The sequence below is a fragment of the Tetrao urogallus genome (assembly GCF_951394365.1).
Source record: "Tetrao urogallus genome assembly, chromosome: 15".
Classification (NCBI taxonomy): Eukaryota; Metazoa; Chordata; class Aves; order Galliformes; family Phasianidae; genus Tetrao; species Tetrao urogallus.
Window position 1 is genome coordinate 2,574,635 of NC_136828.1, and position 20,027 is coordinate 2,594,661.

Here is a 20,027-nt window from a genome sequence, read left to right on the forward strand (position 1 = left end):
GGGCTCCTCCAGCCCGGCTCGCAGCGGGTCAGCATCCCCTGCAGCACTGCTGGGCGAGGATGGGGGAGCAGCGCTGCTTTCTCTTGAAAGCTCTTTTATCCCCGTGCCGCACACGGCTGCGCTGCTCCCTCCTGAACTACAGCGAGGCTCTGCTGAAGTCTTTCTTGCAAACCTTCAGCTGTTGGACCTTCATCGCCACCGCTGGGTTCGTCTGCCCACACGGCTGTCTAAAGCAGTTCTGTATGTCAGAACGTGGGGCTGGGTGAGGTCAGCGAGCGCCAACCCGAAGCTAATCCAAAAGCAATCACTGATTAAAAGGAAACGAGCTGGGAAGCCCTGATGCTGTGTTTCGTGCTGTGTACTCAAAAAGAGGGAAAATACTATATTTGTGATTAAAGAGAGGAAGCTTTGAATGTGCTGGTGTTTCTAATAAAAGCTGGTAAAACTGCTTGGATTGAAGGATGCTTCCACCTGGCTGTTGCCCTGCAGAGCCTGACCCAACCCAGGCTCCTTGATTTTGGATCAGAGCAGCAGGTGTGAGCAGGGAGGCACAGAGTTGAAGTGCACCGTGCAGATGCAGAGCTCGGGTTGCAGACGAAGGGAGGCTTGGCCTGCTTGGAGCTGAGTTCTGACTCAGCGTGTCTCAAGTTGGGCTTGTTCAGGTCCTTCTTTTGATGGGGCTGTGCTGCTGGTAAGGAACGGCACCACGGGAACACGAGCATCTACAGTGCGAGGATGTGTTTGGTGCTGGGTCCTCATGGCTGCAGGTGGCGGCTGAGGCCTCCTGCCTTACAGACTGCTGAATTCTGGAGGGAAAAGGGCTCAAATCTGAACGTTGAGCCGCAGCTCCTTGTTTCTACCTTTCCAATGCGCTCTGCTTTCTGCTGCTGACCCAGCTTGCCACTGTGATAGCAAGGAGCTGTGAGCGTGTTTCTTGTGGCAGATAACAGCAGCTGAGGTTTTATCTCCATGCTTTTTGCTGCTGCTTCTCCTGCATACTTCAGAGCAGGGGGCTGAGGGGCTGCCGGTGGCAGCAGGCAGGAGGAAGAGCCGTCCTGCAGGGCACGCAGCAGGTACAGAACGGTTGGGGACAGGACAGGAATCCCTTGCTGGAGCCAGGAGCGGCCCATGGCTGCGGCAGCTCCATGTGCCTTTAGGTCAGCACGCAGGGAACTGAAACGAGCCTCAACAGAGCAGAGGATCCCCGCCAGATCACCTGGGGCCGCAGGCTTCCTGCAGGAGGGCAGTTTGTGGCTCAATGTCAGAACGGAACCAAAGCAGGAGGGCGGGGTGCAGCGTTCCACACGCGGGGCCCGTGTCTGCGATCAGACGGAGGCGGGGACGAGGAGAGCAGGTGGGGGGAAACGGTTCGAACGGGCTCGGAAGTCATTCGGGACTTGGGCACAACGCGGGGGTTCCGAGGAGAGCAGGGGGTTTGTTCCAGGAGGAAGCGCAGCCCAGCGGAAGGCGCCGGCAGCGATGCAGAGGCTGCACCGGGATGGCTGCAGCCGCCGCTAACAGCCGGCAGCGCCACGTGCGACAGCGGCGCCAGCCAGAGCGGAGGACGGGCTGCAGGCACGAGGCCCTGCGCGCGCGGCTTCGGACTCGCAGCGCTGCCTCTGCTACGCGCTCGCCGTTCCCTCGCGAAGGGATCGCGGGTGCCGAGCAGCGCCGCGCCGCCTCGGCGAGGCTCGGACGAACGCCGCCCCGCCGCGGGACGGGAAGGCGCAGCGGGAGGTGACGTCAGTGGCGTGTCACGCTGTGACCCGTGACGTCATCACCACGCGCCGGGGGCAGCGGCGCCGCGTGAGGCGGGAGCGCGGCATGGCGGCGGCTGTGGTGCGGAGTGGGCGGCGCCTCGCGGCTCTGCTGCGTGCCGGGACCGGGCCGCGAGTGCCCATAGGTGAGCGGGGCGCCGTGCCGTACCGCTCCGCTCCCGGGCCCGTTCGCAGCTGCGGCCCCGGGCCTTGCCCGCTGCTGGGGCGGCGGAGCCCCGTTCGCACGAAGCACTCACGCCCAGCGGCGGGGCTCCGCGTGCCGTCCGGGCCGTTCCGCGGGAGCGCGTCTGTGTGGGCTGCGGGGAGACGCGGCGAAGGAAACCGTGCGGCGCGTCGGGCTGCTGTGGGGCGTCCTCGTGCGGCGCTTCTGGGCCGTGCGGGGTGGAAACGGGCACTGGAGGAGCGGACAGGCCGGGAGCGGAGCCTCCTCCCCGGGGCTGTGCGGGACGCAGCCGCGCTCCTCTGTTCTGTGTGAGCGCCTCGTCCTCTTTGCAGGAGCGCCTTCGGGCTCGTGGCTGCACGGGGATGAAGTTATTGTGGTAATAGCGCCCCTGGCCTCAATTCTGTGCGGTCTGAGCTGAGCGCTGCCTGGCGCTCAGTGACCCGCCGTGCATTTCGAGCTGCCGTTGTTGGGTTGGCTGCGTGCCCGGTGCGGGGGCCGCTTCCTGGGGTACGGCTGAGCTCAGGAGACACAGGGATCTGGAGGCTCCTTCCCTTTGTGCTGCACGGCGCCGTGCACGAGGCTCAGAGAGGTGCCTGCCCCACTGACACACAGGTGGGGCGGTGATGGGGCTCACGGGAAGCTGTGAGAATGTGGCAGCGCTCAGCATCTGATGAATTGCACCCAGAGGTCTGAGCTGCCCTCAGTGCTCAGCCAAGGTGTGAGCCGGGCCTTCCATCCATCCCCTGCTCCTCATTCCGTGTGTTGCTTTACCCTGGTAACTCAGGATGCTTTCTCGTCAGCTTTTCTGAGCTGCTAATTGTGAATTTGTCTCCAGAAGCACCTGGAGCTTTTTCCTGCTGCCAGGTGAAGGCTTCGCAGGAGAGAAATGGTTTGAAAGCCTTGCAGCTTGCACTTAATGAGCCTTGGCTGCCTGACACGGGACAGGCTGTTAATTAAGGGTGATAAGACCAGATGTTGCACAGATCCCAGAGTAACTTCTAAACTGATGAGTGGTGATTTGTTATTGCGCTTTAGAGGTGGGGAGGCAAAAAAAGAACATAAATACATGAAAAAGTATAGATAGTATAGATAGTTTCTGGAGACAGCTGGTGTTTGTGGGCTGGGGGTGCACTGCTCAGCCCCGGGGCCTTGCTGCTTTAGCTCTGACGACAGAAAGCACCCTGAGGTTGGTGTGGAGCTGCTCGTGGTTTGCTGCTCCTCTGGATGTAGGTGAGGAAGCAGCATTTCTGTGTTATCTGCTCACCAGGGAGCTTGTCTTGCATGTGTGCATACATACAAGTGCTGTGTTTCCTGATGTTCTACAGCATCTGGTGTGGGCATAAAATCTGCAAGCGCCGAGCTGCCTCAGGCCTTTCTCTCTGCAGCACAGCCACAGCTCTGTGTGTCCCACAGCTGCAGCCACACGAGCTGCTCTCTGTGCTCTGCATGGACCTAGCAAAGGCAGCCAGGGAGGGATAAGGATGAGTCCTGTGGTACTGGGACAGGTTTGTGGTGCCGAGAGCGAGCAGTTTGTGTGGGAGGTGCTCAGATGCATGAAGGACTACTGGTGTGCTCTTTTCTCATGCCTCTCTTCCTGACAGAGCCCAGCTCCTCAGTGCTCTGGGTTTGGCTGTGGAAGGCCCACACTCACTCCTCCCGTCCTGCCCTGGGCCCAGCACAGCTGAGTGCTGCAGCCGGCACTTGGGCACTTTAGAAACAACCCCCAGTACTTGGCATTGGGCAGCTCTGTAGTGCTGTGAATGGTTTTCTTGTGTCCTGCTCTGGCTCTAGTTCCATCTCCCAGCACAGAGAAGACTTCACTTCACCTGGGCATCGTGAAGTGAGGGCTAGAAGTAGGAGAAAAGGGAATCCCACTTCTTAATGAGACTTGTGCTGTTTCCTGACTTCTTGTTTTCCATGTCTGCTTATCCCAGAGCTGGCTTGGTTGGAAGATGTAATCCCAGTGCGGTTAGCTGTGCTCTGATGGTCACAGACCCAGTGTTTGTTGCAACGAAGGAGCTGCTCAGCTGACTCTCAGTGGCAAAGCGGGGCTGGCTGGAGTTGCCCTGAGGTTTGAGAGCTTGCAGAGGAACTGAGTGCTGTTGGAGGGATGAAAATGAGCAAAAGGAAATGAATTTTGTTAGCTTGGTATCCAGAGAAGATAACAATGGAGGTTGCAGAATGCCTCTTCCTCCCCATTTAATTTATGGTGGAAGTTAGAAATTGCATCTTCTGACGAGGATTTTCATTCAGAGGGTGCTGCTGCTGCTGCTGCTGCTGCTTCTGCTTCTGATTCATACTGAAATATCTTGAATTGTGTGTTCTAGCAAAAGGACCAGCATGCCTCCAAAGAGAAGGACTCTGTTCTCGGAGGCTCCCACACCACATTCCTGCTGCCTGCATTTCTGCTTGCCGGACGTACAGCACGCAGACGGCAGAGAGCAAGGAAGAAGAGCCTCTGCACACCATCATCAGCAACACGGAGAATGTGAAAGGTGGGCATGAATGCTGCTGTCCTGTGGGAGCATTCCTGAGCTGCAGGCAGAGCCAGAGCAGTGTGAAAACATTGCCTGGGTGTAACTGTGCGCTGCAGGGAGGTGCTTTAAAGCAAAGCCACGTGAGTTATTTGAGCACAGAAACACCATCTTGGCTCCGTGCTCCCATTGTTTTATCTTGCAAGTATTTCTGCAGCTTCCAGGCTGCGGAGCCCCAGTAGGATTCGTGTGCTGCTCCTACTGCTGCCCACAGCCCAGCTTAGTCCCCATCACAGGGGAACATAGGTGCTCACCAGCAAGGCGCTACGGACGTGTGGTGGGTGGATCATGGCTTTCCCTGTGTGGCTCTGAGGTTCTCTGATGCCTCTAGCAGGAGAAATGCTGTTTTTAAAAAGCCAGGGATGGTTTATCTGCTGAGGTATTGTGTTGTGTTTGTCTCTTTCTGGGTCCCTACCTGCATAAGTGACTCCCAAGCATGCCCCACAGAGACATTGGAGAATCTGGATGTTTCTGTTTAAGGCTTAGAGTGCTGTTTGGGCATGAGAAATGCCAGCTTAGAGCTGTAGAAGCTCTCAGAGCAGGGCACATGCAGGTGAAGTCTGGGAAGTGTATGGAAGGTGGGCTGTAAGCTACAGGAGATGCTTCAGAAAGTGTGTGGGGTTGCAAGGAGGCACACGTTAGGAGCAAGGGGAATAGGAATCAGTTTTCACTTCGGCTTTACTGATTGCAGTCTGGAGTTTGTGACCAATATGCAGTGAGTCTTGAGGTCTGCCTGAAAGGAGCTGAGGTGCAGAGGCCAAGTGTCTGCTTGGCAAGCGTGCTGCCTCGTTAGGGGTGTGTGAACAGCAGCTTTGGTGTCACCCCTTTGAAGCCACGGCTGCCTGTGTTCAGTCCTGCTTCATGGCAGCCGAAGCACATGGTGAGAAGGCAGTTTTGCCTTTCTTCCCACACAGGGAAGTGGTCAAGCACCTTACGTGTGTGTTTGTGATTTTATTCTAGGCACAGCCTCCAAGCATGAGTTTCAGGCTGAAACAAAGAAACTGCTGGATATTGTTGCCCGTTCCTTGTACTCGGAGAAGGAGGTAGGGCACCTCTACCTGCCCAGAGCTGGCAGACTTTCTGTTGTTGAAGCCCTGTCTGTGTCACGAGTTATATCCCCCATACTCACTCAGTTTCCCAGCAAATCCTGTGCTATTCGCATCCCACATTTTCTTGAATGTGGTTTTCTTAAGACACCTTCAGAATGTGTTTTGAAAAGGAGCTCTAAGTATGGCCGGGGTGCCTCTGTGGTCCTCAGAACCTCAGCCCTTCACCAGTGAGCTCAGAGCAGCCGTTCTCCTGGCAGATAATGGGGTAAGAAAGGCTGTTGCCTTTCAGCGGGCTGGGAGTTAGTTTGTGGGTGGGCATTGAGTTCCACAGCTGCTGGGAGCTCTGTGCAGTGAGCAAAGCTGGGCTGTGCTGTCAGGTTGGGTCTTCCTCAGGTGTTCATCCGGGAGCTGATCTCCAATGGCAGCGATGCGCTGGAGAAGCTGCGTCATCGGCTCATGGCAGAAGGGAAGGCCTTGCCAGAGATGGAGATTCACCTGCAGACGGACAGTGGGAAGGGAACCATCACCATCCAGGTACCTTCTTTGGTAACAGGAGAGTGCTATTCCTCGCTGCTCTTACCTCTGGGTTTGGTGGGAGACTGGTGGAAGCTGAGTGGCAGTGCGGTCCCTTGGATTCTCAAGCCTGCCTGAAGCAGAGTTCTGTCCTCAGCTGGACGATGCTTCATGGGGCTGTAACTTCTGGATCAGTTTATCTGTTTCCTCACTTGTCCCTGTGGAAAAATTTGTTCCTGAATAGAACACAATTAGAAACTCCCAGTAGTGTTTCTCCCAGTATCTTTTCTGGTGCACTTCCTGGGTTATATGTGCACTTCTTACTGGTAGAAAAGCCGGGAGCCTGATTTCACTGTGACCTTTGGTAGGAATTCTCCTCAAGGCTGAGGTGTTGCATGGCAGCTCCTTACCTCCCACATGGGTCGCTGGGAAAGAAGCCAGAGTGGTGGTCAGAACCTTCACTGCTCATCATCTCCGCATGTTCCTGCTTCAGGTGATTTTGTGTCTGGTGTTTTTGTGGCAAAGATGTTAATGCAAAGAAGGCAAGCCATCAGCTTTCCTCGTGGACGGTGTCAGCTGTGGGAGTGCAGCTTTGTTCTATTCTCAGGAGAACAGAGAATGAAGCAGACAGCAGTGAGGGGTGGCGGGAGCAGTCCAGAAGAGATGTGGCACAGACAAAGCACGCGATGCAGTGTTTTTCATGTGTGACAAAAGCAGTCACTGTTAGAGGCTGCTCAGTTATTTTGTACTTCTGTCTCTTTGCCAAACAAGCAGCTGTGGTTGCCATGGGGATGCTGGTGATTGTTAGTGGGCAACGTGGTTGTCAACCCAAAGATTCTCAAATCACAATGCAGAAGCTTTGCTTCCCCTCTCACACCTGGCTCCTGCATTCCTCTGGCTGCTGTGTAACGCTGATTCATTAAGGAGCTCTCACTTAGGGATGATTCCCTGCTTGAAGTCATCTTGCTCTTGTCTTTCCCTTCTGCCATCGTAGTGCACACATCACTTCTGACCCCATCCAGACATGTTTACAGCTTGTGGCTGTGCAAGCTGTCCTCTTTTTTGGCTGGGAGGCCTGTTTGCCCACCTTTCAGATGGGATGTGTTTGACATCATACCCAATTAGAGCTGCTAGGGATTTGTCTTTTTATAACCCCCTATCTGGCTGTCTGTGCATCTCTAATGCGACTAAATGAGTCTTAACTAGCAAGCCTTTAACTGCAGAAACACCGTGCTTCGAGAGAGAGAACAGCACTGCTCCAATCTCATTTAATAGATTTGCCTTCTCAGTAGTGCCTAAAGCTCCTTATCTCCAGCAAGGGCTCTATTTATAACCTCTTGAAGAAATGTACAGAATATATAAAGATTGCTTGGACCAAGCCTCATTCAGAACAGTTCCCTACCTTCCAGGAATGTGAAGGTGCAAAAGAATTTGCCTGCAGTGGTTGAGACAGAGCTGGATGTGCCTCATAGTCACCATTTTGTTTGCTGCACACATTTGGACTCGCTAGGGCAGAAGCAGGAGGTCTGGTGTCCCTCTTTTCTCTGGGAAGGTTCCTGTTGTCTCACACTGACCCCCCAGTCCTTGTTCTCAGGTTTTTGTGCTGTTCTGTGCCCATGGAGCTGGTGAATCTTGCCTCCTCTCCCATTCCAAGCCGTGTGGGATCTCTGTGACCCACTTTAGCCTCTGTGACAGGACCATCTCTGGGGGGGTGATCGTTTAGTTCCAGTGAAGGACAACATTCATTTCTGTTAAGTGACTGCGGTTCTGCTTGCTTCTCTGCCAGGACCTCAGCTGTAAGCATTGCAGGACTCAGAGATTTAATTAAATGTCCTCGTTGAGGGATATCCTCCCTAAGCATTGCCATCGTTGTGTCTGCTAAGAGGGGAGTGCTGTGTGTGGGTCTTCAGCAGTTCAGTGCAGGGGCAGCCACCCGTCCCCAGGGTTTGGTGCGGGTGGAAGCTGGGTCTGTGCAGCCATGCTGTGCTACCAGGCTGCAGCAGGGAGCCCTGCAGGGTCCTTAGCTGCATGCAGCATCCATCTGCTGCTTGGGTGTGGGGGAGCAGGGTGAGTAGAAGTGGAGGTGGAGGGGTGAGGCTCTCTGTGCTTAGCTGAGCTTGGGGTGAAGCTTAGAGATGCGTGCCTCTGATTGCAGGGCTGGATTAGAGCTTCCAGGTGTTGCATTGTCTTTAACCAAAAAGGCAGGGGTCTGCACATACACGTGCATCTCGAATAAGCTGTGGCTAAAGAAGTGCAGAATCTTCTGTTTTCTTCCTCTTTGTGCAAGAATAAGAGCATGTCACATTTAAATAGGGGGAATTTAGCGTGCGTGAAAGGAAATGCTTTACTGAACAGCAGGCATTTGGACCTGGATGGATGGAAGCTGAGTCTGCTGCAGCACTCAGTGTTGTTGTGGATGAAGTTGCAGTGTTATGAGATGGCGTTGGAAAAGAAGCAAAACCTGGGGCTCTTCCTTTAGACTGCTGCCATGTTCTGGGCTTCAACGTGCATCTCTAACTACAAGCATTCTTTTAGGTACAGCTGTGGCCAAGGCAGCAGGCTGTTGAGTTAATTGATTGTTTTGTGTAACTAGGCTCTGCAATTCCTTAGGTTGGTCTCAGGTGATGAGCAGAGATAATGGTAGTTAACCCAGGTTCTTGTTTACCAGCTAAACTGAGCAATTTGTTAATTTGTTAATTTGAACTCGATTTGTTGCTGTGATTGTGTACAGTTTTCTAATTTACCAAATATTACAATGCAAAAGCAAGAACTGTGATGAGACTGGTACTGGGGCCGAGGATGTTCTTTTGAGGAGGACAGGGGAGTCCTCAGGGCTGTGAGGCAAACAAAGCAGGTGATGAATGCAGCCATCCAGCTGAAACCACACAGAATGGTCTCTGCAAACTTCCACCACCCACAGCAGGAAGGTTGGAACAAAGCGCAGGGAAAGCACAGAGGTGCAGTGCAGAGGAGCAGTGCTGTAGGGTGGCACTGGGGCTGGCTGTGTGCTCTGTGCCCTGAGAAGTCCCAGGAGGACAGTTCAACCAGGTGGGTAGGTTGCAGCTCAGCAGAGCAGCAGGTGGGCTTCTGTAATTAGCTGCCAGCTAATGAGGTGTCCGTGCCCTGAGTCCTGTGCTGTGCTGCTCAGCAGCTGGTTCTCAGCTGTGAAGCCGTGTGCAAAGCTGCACACTTTGAACTCTGAACGTATCCCTCATGTTTGGTGACTTGTGGAGGTCTGCAGCCAGTCGGCTCTGTGGTTGTACGACCAGCTCTGCACCCACCGCCGTTCTTAGGAAGGTAAAACTTTCCTGGAGCCTGAAGGGAGGACTTGAAGCCATCTATGTGGGAATGAAGCTGTAATGGTGGTGGAGCTCAGTTCTGCTGCCTGATCACAGCTCAGAGGTATTTGCAGAGCTACAGACAGCCCAGCACTGGGAGCAGCTCCATCTGCTGAAGGCAGCTGTGCAGCGCAGCGCTGAACCTGGCTGCAGGAAGCACAGGTGCTGCAGGAGCGGTGTGAATCTCGGTGGGGTTCCCCTCTGAATCCACTCAGGAGTTCTCCTGCCTTAGGAAACGCCAACATCCCTGCTTGGCCACCTCAGCACATGCTTTCTGCTTCCCCTATGAGCAGCCCAGCGTTGCTCTTTGCTCGTTGCATTCACCCTCATCAGCTTGGACTCCAGTTTTTGTCCTTAAGCATTTTGCAGTAAGTTTGGCTGGGAATTAAATAGCCAAATATATTCATGGGGTATTTTTTTTTTTTTTTTTTTAACACAGTGGAATTTGGGAATGACGTGCTGCGCTATAAATAGGAGCGGATCAGAGGAGTTAAGTGTGTTCTGCTCAGGGTCTGGCACAAACCAAACCTGAACCAGATGCTGAAAACATTTTTTTTCTGCGCTTCTATTTTTTTCCGGGGGAAAGGAACCGTGTCAAATTCCTGAGGTTGTGCCGTACTCTGTTTGTTTGTCCTGGCTTTTCATCTCCTGTGCTGTTACCTGGCATCATTCATCCTATCAAACAAGATGAGTGTGGTTGCCCTCACTGTGTGTAATCCTGTGGAAGGTACTGCTGGGCTGCAAGGTGGGGGGATGCAGAGCAATGTCTGCTCACACAGCACCTCGCTTGGTAATCTCTCAGGTTGTCCACTGTTTGGGCATTTGGTGGTCTTAAGCACCAGATTAAAATGTTTATAATAGTATTAATTACGCCACCTTACTTTACTGGTAAATAGGTCCACTGAGTGCCCCATATGGGTGGTAGAGGCATGCTGTGCATGAGATCTCCCCGCATCCCACCCCAAGCCATCTCACAGTAGTTGGTTCCAGGCAAACTCATTTTGCTGAGTCCAGCACACCAAACTGCCACCCCTGCATCAGTGAAGTGTGAGTGTGTCAGTATTTGGGATGCACACGGTGCTGCCAGCTTTGACAGCTGCTTGCAGGTACGTGAGGAGAGCTGAGCTCTTCCCATCGATAGGAATCACCTTTCACTCAGCCAGTTGTGCTGCTGCCATCTTACTGAGCTCAGAGAACGTGGCACAGAGCACCGCAAGGTGAGGAGCTTCCAGCTGGGATGCAGCACTGCAGCTCTCAGGCTTGGGGACCTGAATGCTGACAGGTTCGTTCTCATGTTTTTGGAGCACGGGCAAAAGGGGGGGCAGGAAAAGACAGGGACTGTATGAAGATGAATGAATGTGGTCCTTGTAGCCAGGAGCCTGCAATTGCCTGAGGTCTGAGGGATTCGCTGCTCTGCCGCCGCTGGCTGGAAGTAAGCTGCATCTCATTGCTCCTCACCTCTCCTGTGTATTGGCACAGGAATGCGACGGAGTGTTCGTGCACTTGTGCAGGGAGGCTGAGACCTGGGCTGAGGTTGCTTTCCAACACCGGCATGCAGTGTTGTTAGTGGTGCAGAAACCAGCCTGTCTTGACAGGCTTTCGTGTTGTCTCCATAGAATACTTGAGTTTCTAAACGTCTTGGTGGTTTATGGCCACAAAGCAGCTGTGGCCCCTGCTCTGAGCCTTTTGAGTCTGCTGTCCTGCCCTGGTGCAGGTGTTGTCACAGCTGAAAGCTGCTGTTGCATTTACTGCTTGACTGGCTGGAAGAGACTGTTGATCAGAAGGAGAAGTTGCTTGGGTTCTGTTTGCTACAACAATTCTCTACTGTTATTTCAGCGGCTGTTGCTGTTTCTTTTCAGGACACAGGCATTGGGATGACCCAGGAGGAGCTTGTTTCTAACCTTGGTACCATTGCTCGATCAGGCTCAAAGGTAATTCAGGGTGAGGTGCCCCTTCTTCCCCTTAGAAAAGGCTTCTCCACTTACAGCCACATTTGTTCTCCCAGTAATTTCTCACTCTGTCTCTTCCCTTGGCCCCCAGCCCAGCTGGGAAATTACAACCCTCCTGGAAGGTGAAACCTTCCCATGGAGTCTTCTAGCCCACAATGGTCTCTGCTGTGTACCAGGGAGGCCTGTGGTACCAAAGCTGCTCTAATGGGCCCTGTGTGCGATGCTGCTGCACCTGGCTGCCCTCGCTCCCAGAGGTAACTGCCTTCATCCACGAGCCATGTCTGTGCAGGGAGACAGGCTCATTTGGCGTTCCCATTGCATCCGTGAGGGCACCAGCTGTGTCCTTGTGCTGGCAAATTGTTGTATGCATTTAGCTGATACTTTTTTTTTCCCATCTCTGGAGTCACCACTCTGAGATTGTTTGCTCCTCATTCACCGAGCCCTTGCTCGTTTTCCTTTCCTGCTAGTTGCAGTGCACGTTGCCCCCCTTTTCAGTCAATGCAGTCATTGCATGGTGGTTTATGTGTCCTCCTTTGTTCCTTCAGGCATTTCTGGATGCACTGCAGAGCCAAGCTGAAGCCAGCAGTAAAATAATTGGCCAGTTTGGAGTAGGCTTTTACTCAGCCTTCATGGTGGCTGATAAAGTGGAGGTGTTCTCACAGTCTGCAGAGCCGGGGAGCCTGGGCTACCACTGGTCTTCAGATGGGTAAGGCTGCAGGGTGGGATGGAAGCATTCAGGGGCTGAGTCCGGATCAGGCACAAGCTGAAAGCTGTGCAAAGCAAGATGGGGCTTGTGTGTTCTTCCATGGCTGGGTTTACTGCCTTAGATCCTGCTCAGGTTGCACATGGCAAGAAAGCGTGGCCAAACGTGCCAGGGTGAACAGGGACAAACTTGCTTTGTTACAGTAGGTGTGTATGGACAAAGCGAGTACTTGCCTCTCCAGTGCCTTCCCTTCTGGCAGGCGGGAGGCTTTGCAGTGCTCCAAACCAGAGACAAATGTACTGTCTTTAGGCTGGCTGATCCTTGGCTTTTTGCTTGAGGGCAGCAGGCAGGGCTCATGCAATGCTCTGCAGGCACGGTTGGGTCCGTGTGCTCAGCCTTTGCTTCTTGCTCACAAGTTGCAAACGTTTGTGACAGCAGAGCTGTGCAGTGCTGCACCGAGTTGAAATTGGAGCTCTGCATCTTTACCATCTCCTAGAAATAAAGTATTTACCGAGTTATTTAAATTATTGAAAATATATCAGTTGTAACTGAGACTGCAGACTGCTTTGGGGTATGAGCAAGCTGATGTGCACTGCAGTCTGTATTTCTGTACGATCTGAAAGCTTGTCTGTTGTCATTCTTGCATGGCATTCACTTGGCAGAATGGTAGGAATGGTCACCCAGAACATGCTGTCTCTACTAAAGCACAGCTTCTTTTCATTGCAACAAGCTGTGGCTGAAGGTTAGGCCTGTGCAAGCTGCAGTTTGCTTGAAGTTTGTTTCCTTTTCTGTAGAGGCTACTGGTCTGCAAAGAGCTGTGTCCTGGGGCCCAGGTTCTCCATAGAAAGACAGCTACGCTCTCTGGGGAGTTCTCTGACAGGCACAGAGAACATTCTGACGTCCAAGATAATTTTTTTTCCCTTTTCCTCTTGGTGCTGAAGTGTTGTGCGAGCTGCCAGTTTAATTACACGTCCCGCAGTGGATGTGGCTGAGGCACAGGCTGACACGGGTTCTGTTTCTAATCCTAGCTCAGGAATGTTTGAGATCGCAGAAGCATCTGGTGTCAGAACCGGGACTAAGATTATTATACACCTCAAAGAAGACTGCAAGGAGTTTGCAAATGAAGACCGAGTCAAGGGTGAGCGGAGGAGGGAAGTGCTGCTGTGTGCTATGGATGTGTGGGACCTGCTGGTTCTCGATGGGTGGGAGGTGAACTCACAGTGTTATTCCTCTCCTGCAGCACTGTTCACTGAAGGAATTCTTACTCTGTTGTTTTCACCAACGTGACTCTTCAGTGTCTCTTTTTTTTCCGTTCCAGAGGTGGTGACAAAATACAGCAACTTCATCAGCTTCCCTCTGTATCTCAACGGGAGACGAATGAACACATTGCAGGTGAGCAGGATGGCTATGGGCAGCTTGCTCATGGAGTCCATTGTAATCCTCTGCTGGAGGCAGGAAACACAAAGCCGCTGCTGCTGCTGTCCCTGGCAGTCAGGGGAGGGCTGTCCTGAGCACCGCAGGCCACGCAGTGACAAGTTAATTAAAGCAAGAGGAGGCAATCTGATGCAAGCCATGCCTGATGCTGCTATTTTGTATTTGAGAGAACGTTTGTAGATTGGCAAAGCAGTTTTTATTTACAGGTAACTTCCAGGTTCTTTCCCAGTCTACGTGATTATGTCAATGCTTTATAATACTACTTTTAACTGTTGAAGCCAGATAGCATGTCAGTGTGTGCTGACACCTCTTGCTGTTGTTTTTTCTGCCCTTCTTGGGTTAGCCAACATTGGTGAATGGTTGGTTTTCCTGGTGGTTTAGCTCACCACCTCATTTTCTGCTTAGCTCTTTGACTGACCACGTAATCATACAGCCAGGCCCACCTTAGGCAGGAGTTCTTGGCCCAATTGCAGGAGTCTGCTACTTGAAATCTTATATCTTTAAAATAAATTTAAAGAAAAAGCCACCTATGTATCATTTTCTTCCAGCATTTCTTTCTCTGGTGGGTTCAATCTTCCTCGTGTAAGAGAGTAGGTGGAGGGTGTGTATTTGTTTGCTTTTTCATAAAATGTGACGCTGACAAGTCGCTAAGATGTACTGAAACATTTTATCATGTTAATTTATTTAATGCTCTGTAATTGCTGTGATTAGTGTCTGATGTTTGTTTGGATTCCTACAATTATAATGTTTCTGTTTCGAAGGCTTTCTAGCTGTTTCCCTTGAATTACAAAAGTAGAAATAGATGTAGACAGCTGTTTGGTCTTCCTGCCTGACAATCAATAGAGCACACTCCCTAGAGAAGAGCTGTACTGGAGCAAGGGGTGAAATTGCTTAATGGAGTAATTCTGTCGTCTTATCAGAAAGTGTGTTTTCACACTGGGAGGTGGCAGCAGCTTCATTCTCATCACATTCCTATTTCAGACCTCTTTACCCAGGTTTTGTTTTGTTTTGTTTTTTTCCCCATTTTTCCACACATCGACATCAGTTCACTGCAAACAAAGCCATAGATCCCTAGCATGGGTTTTCCTAGATAAGATTTTGAATGCCTGCCATGTAGCTGACACTGTAGATTTAGAGGCTTTTATGGTCTTAACTGTGGTAACTGTAGCTACAAGTAGGGCTCTAGGAAAGCAGGACTTTATCTAAGAGCTGCTGTGAAGCACCTTAGTACCCACTTGAGTCTGTAGTCCTACCTGTGATCCTGCAAAGCCTCCAGGGGACCTGGATGCTGGAAATGTTAGGAAGCCATTTGTGTAATGAGGTTTTGAGGCAAAAGCAGCAGGATTGCCACGAATTGCATCCTTTGGACTAATCTGCTGGATGTTTGTATTGCCACCAGTGATTACTCCTGCCACTCATTAGAGCTCGAATGGTGAAAGTGGCACTAAGTGTAGAGGGCTCATCTGTCTGGAAGCAAGAGTTTCTTAATTGGTCCCAGTGTTTGTTAAATAGACAGAACCTCCTCCCGCTGAACTTCAATTTTCTTTTCATTGTTGGTCTGAGCCTTGAGATGCTTGACCAGCACTGCTAGTCAGCTGAGCTGTGCTAACTGTTCAGGATGCTTTTGGCAAATGTGAAGCGATGGAAGGATGGAAGTTAGCCAAATCCCTTTTGTTTTGGGCTAGACAAATCTGCCTTATGTCTGCTGTAGGGCAAGAGTGCCTGCTTGGAAGGTGGTAAGAGATCAACTGAGGGTCAGTAATTTGTCAGTGTGTGAACCCTGCTACATCCCACTGCCTTCATGCTGTGCAGAGGAGTGTGACTGTTTGGAAGATGATATTGCTTTGCTTTGTTGCCCTGAGAGAAAATGTAGCTCATTTTCTGAAAGAGGAGCCCTGTGCTATGAAACCTCACGGGGATGAGAGCTGATGGGAACTCATCTCCCTGCTCCTCCACAGGCACTGTGGATGCTGGACCCGAAGGACATCGGGGAGTGGCAGCATGAGGAGTTCTACCGCTTCATAGCACAGGCTTACGACAAGCCCCGCTACGTCCTGCACTACAAAACCGATGCACCCCTCAACATCCGCAGCATCTTCTACGTGCCTGAGCAAGTATGTGTCCAGGAACTGTGCAGCTCCTCTGGAGATGAGAGCAGTGCTCTGTATGGAGAGGAGGCAGCTGAGGCTGCAGAATTGCAAAGAATATCCAGCGTAGCATCTTTGTGGTGGGCTGGGTGTCACGGGGAGATGGTAGGGGTAGTGAGCCGTGGCAGGAGCTGAAGGTGACTCAGGTCCCCGGGGGAGACAGCCACGGTTTAAGCTCCTGTTGCATTCAGTACCGATTGGTGCAGCGTGGTGTGCAGTTAATGACTGGGCACGCTGAGCTGGTGTTACCTTTCTGTCTCTTCTTCCTGCAGAAACCATCCATGTTTGACATCAGCAGGGAACTGGGTTCCAGCGTTGCCCTCTACAGCCGCAAAATTCTCATTCAAACCAAAGCTGCAGACATCCTGCCCAAGTGGCTGCGCTTCCTTCGAGGTGTGTGCTGGGAGCAGGAATAGCAGCCTGTAGAGCAGGGCTTCCACTGGGGCTTGGGGGGGGGCTGCTTCCTGCCTGAGCCTGGCGCTCGTGTGTGCCTCACTGTTCAAGGGTTGCTCTGTGTTCCAGGTGTTGTAGACAGTGAGGATATACCCCTGAACCTCAGCAGGGAGCTGCTGCAGGAAAGTGCCCTCATCAGGTAAGCAAGAGGTAGATCCTGTGTACTGGTGAGGCTCTTCTGGCTTCCTGCTGGGTAGCTGTGGGAGTGTGCTGAATGTCCCGTGTGTGGTTGGTTATGTTCATGTTGAAAATGTCAGCTTCAGCAGTGCAGTTGTGCCACAGCCCTGGCTGTATCTCCAGCACGCGAGCTACTCTTGACTGAAATACAAAGAACAGATGTAGAACCATGAGGGAAAGGAGACAGTGGCCCTAGAGTTTCTTCTTTGGTCTTATGTTTCCAAATACGTCCCTGAAACACTGCACGGGGAGAGAGACGTTCACTTAGAGTCTCACCCTGGTCTAGCAGCCACCTTCAGAAAGGCTTGTTCCTGCTGCAGGAAGCTCCGAGATGTTTTGCAGAAGAGGCTGATCAAATTCTTCATTGACCAGAGCAAGAAGGACCCTGAGAAATACGCAAAATTCTTTGAGGACTACGGAGTATTCATGAGAGAGGGAACTGTCACGATAGCAGAGCAGGATGTCAAGGTACCAGCTGTCCTGATGCGCTGAAGCTGAGAAAGTGTTGGCTGCTGCCTGGGATGAGGGGGATAGCTACTTCTCTGTGAATCTTACGTGCTCATAACTCTTGTTCATGGATCTAATATGGCCTGAGGCTTCCCTAGTGCACCTTATCCTAACTCTGGCTTTTTCTGGCTAAGTAGTGCTTCTCACTTACGTTGAGACAATGCAGAATCTTTGTATCCACACACTGTCAGCCCTTGTTGTTGTAATTTGAACTACAGCCCACCATAAAGTAGAGCTTTCCCTCTAGTGTTGTCTTCAGCCTGGATTCCCGTTTCCAGGAGAGCGTGGCCTACATCATGTCTAGGTCGCTTTTCTGCTTCCATAATATCTGGATCAGGAAGGGGGGAAACTCAGAATCCTCTGAGCCTTTTTGCAGCAGTACCCACTGCAGAGAGATGCCCTGGGACTGGGAGTGGTCAGGCAGAGCTTCTGTGGGCTGCCCTCGGCTCACAAGATCACACTTCTTCCAGGAGGACATTGCGAAGCTGCTGCGTTACGAATCGTCCGCCCTGCCTGCAGGCCAGCTGAGCAGCCTGACCGAATACGCCTCGCGCATGAAGGCGGGCAGCAGGAACATCTATTACCTGTGTGCACCCAACCGGCACCTGGCCGAACACTCGCCCTACTTCGAGGCCATGAAGAAAAAGGACACGGAGGTAGGTGAGCGGTTTGCTGTGGCCAGGGAGGACTGGCTGAGCTCCTGCATGTGTGCTCAGGGCTCAGCTAGGTTTGGAGCTGAGCAGAGCAGTGAGGCTTGCGATAGTTGCCCTCTTTTCATCCCTCTGTCTCCACTTGGGCTGGCTACTGCAGCCTGGGGTCAGGTTATAGGCGAGGGACCTATGGCACATGTGCAGGTGGGCTGCTACTCACACAGGCACCTGGGTATTTCTGCTCATTCTGACATCTGTCATTTACCTTCACTGAACCCTGCTGAAGGAGCTGCTGTGCAGTGCTGTTAGAGGTGTCCTCTGCGGGCAGGCGGCCCTTTCAGGATGGTGCTTCCCTGGGAGGCAGCTGCAGCCCAGCCATCCATGGTAACAAAGCCCCTCAAGGGTTTGCTTTTATTTGAAGCTCTGAGTAGTGGTTGAACCTGCTGGTTTCCTTTGTGATGTTTGTGCCATTTAGTGCAGAGTTGCCTCTGGAAAAGGGAAGTGCTGTTAGGTCTCAAACTGCATGTCTTTTTTTGGCACAGGTCCTGTTCTGCTATGAGCAATTTGATGAGCTGACACTCTTGCACCTTCGGGAGTTTGACAAGAAGAAGCTCATCTCAGTGGAGACGGACATTGTTGTTGATCACTATAAGGAAGAGAAGTTTGAAGAGAGTCGCCCAGGTACGGTGGGGTTCCCCTGTCCTGTCCCACTGCATGCTGTCCTGTGTCAGGCGCTGAGGGTACACTGCAATTCCTGACTATATGAGTATGCACACCTGGCACTTTGAAAGAGGGAGGCAAGCATAGGCAGGACAAGAGCTTGTCTTCTCTCATGGCACAGTTATGGACAGGGAGGTGCACACAGGCGTCTGCTGAGTGGTGCTGCATTCCCGTTTCTACAAGAGAGCCTGTAAATGGGAGTGTGAAATTGACTCAGTGTCTGTTGACATACAGAAGGTGCATGAGCAAATGTGCCCTCTTTCCTCTGCTAGCTGCAGAACGTCTGACAGATGTGGAAGCTGAGGACCTGATGGCCTGGATGAGAAATGTCTTAGGCACTCGAGTCACTGGTGTTAAGGTAGGTATTCTTCACTGGGTAGCTGAGTACAGAAGATCCACAGAGAGCACATTCTAGGAAGAAGAGGCAGAGGTTGGCTGGGGATCTGCTGCTACAGATTTGTTGGTTGTTTTTTTTGTGTTTTTTTTGTTTTGTTTTGTTTTTTTGTTTTTTGGAACCTGAGAGAAATTATTCTTTTCTCTGCCCCCTTTCTATAAGTGATGTGAATGCTGGTATTTGTTATTTAGGTGGTCCCTGTGGGAGTGGGAAGAGTGACTTCTTCATGTGTGATATGCAGAGCCCCTTTTAGTCACTCATACTGAAGTTAGCAGAACGTGCTGTTGACTGTCCTGCCTGCGGACTAGAAAGGCTTATTGGCAAGGAATGTTTTGGATCCAGCTGTGAGATACTGCTTATGGACTAGTGGAGCCACTTGGGATGCCAGCTGCCTTGCCTGTTTAGGCAGCTCTGTGGGATGGGGACAAACTGTGCAGTCTTGGTGTGGGTCTGCACTGAGGAGACCCTCAATCCCTTACCATCCCCTACTTCTAACCCACATTTTCCATCTCAACTGCTGTTTTTGTCACAGGTGACCACACGGCTGGACACCCACCCTGCCATGATCACTGTGCTGGAGATGGGGGCTGCCCGCCATTTTCTTCGCATGCAGCAGCTGGCCAAGACCCAGGAGGAGCGTGCCCAGCTCCTCCAGCCCACGCTGGAGATCAACACGGGGTAAGGGATTGCAGTAACACTGCTAAGCACTGCCTTCCTGCTGGGCTGGAGGTAGAGAAGAGGACAAAGTAAAGCCCCCAGGTAGCAGAACTCTCTCCATTAAGTGCGGGGTGTTACAGCTCCTTAGCCTGTGAGGCTGTATGGCATGATGGATGTGAGGCACCCTCCCTCACTGTATTCAGCCTTCAAGGACTGTCAGGGTTACAGGGTCAGGATGGGAGAGAAGAGAGAAACCCCTGGAACAGGAGCAAGGAAGATGGAGCTGTTTTGTCCTTTTGGTAGAACATTTTCTGTCCCACTTTGGCTTAGGTGCTCATTCTGGAAAGAAATTTCTTACGTGTCCAAAAAATGCTCAGTCTCAATATTGATCTCTTATTGTTACAGTCACACTCTGATTAAGAAGCTGAATGAGCTGAAGGACAGTCAGCCTGATCTGGCCCAGATGTTGCTTGATCAGGTGAGAGCCAGGCCTTCTCCAAAGGCACCGCCATCCTCCCCAGAGCCACCTTGCAGGCAGTGTGGAAGGGAGTGGGGTGGAGCCCTTGTAGCAGAGCTGGATTATCACTCTTCTATGGTCACCACTCTGCTATTTCTGCTGCTTGTGGTCCGGGTGTGTTCCTAGCAGATTGCCTAGAAATTCTGCTTGGTCTCAACGTGCAAGTCCTGGAGTGTGCCATCCCTCAGCATTCATTCACCTCGTTCTTCCTGACTATTTAACGCTCTTCTTCTTTTTCTCAGATTTATGAGAATGCCATGATAGCAGCAGGACTGAATGAAGATCCCAGACCGATGGTGAGCCGGCTGAATGAACTCCTCACCAAAATCCTAGAGAAGAACTAA

At 51.9% G+C, this 20,027-nt stretch overlaps 1 protein-coding gene across 1 annotated transcript; it reads left to right on the forward strand.

Moving 5' to 3' along the window:
* Positions 1-1,824: 1,824 nt before the first annotated feature.
* TRAP1 (TNF receptor associated protein 1) lies at positions 1,825-20,027 on the forward strand (the record flags this gene model as incomplete). The annotated part of the gene is made up of 18 exons (XM_079542665.1): positions 1,825-1,903; positions 4,269-4,436; positions 5,436-5,518; positions 5,918-6,058; positions 11,235-11,306; positions 11,870-12,030; positions 13,056-13,165; positions 13,346-13,419; positions 15,420-15,575; positions 15,881-16,001; positions 16,131-16,200; positions 16,559-16,706; positions 17,216-17,401; positions 17,938-18,076; positions 18,388-18,473; positions 19,042-19,187; positions 19,572-19,644; positions 19,926-20,027. 18 exons carry the CDS (start codon positions 1,825-1,827, stop codon positions 20,025-20,027), a joined length of 2,115 nt encoding a protein of 704 aa, XP_079398791.1.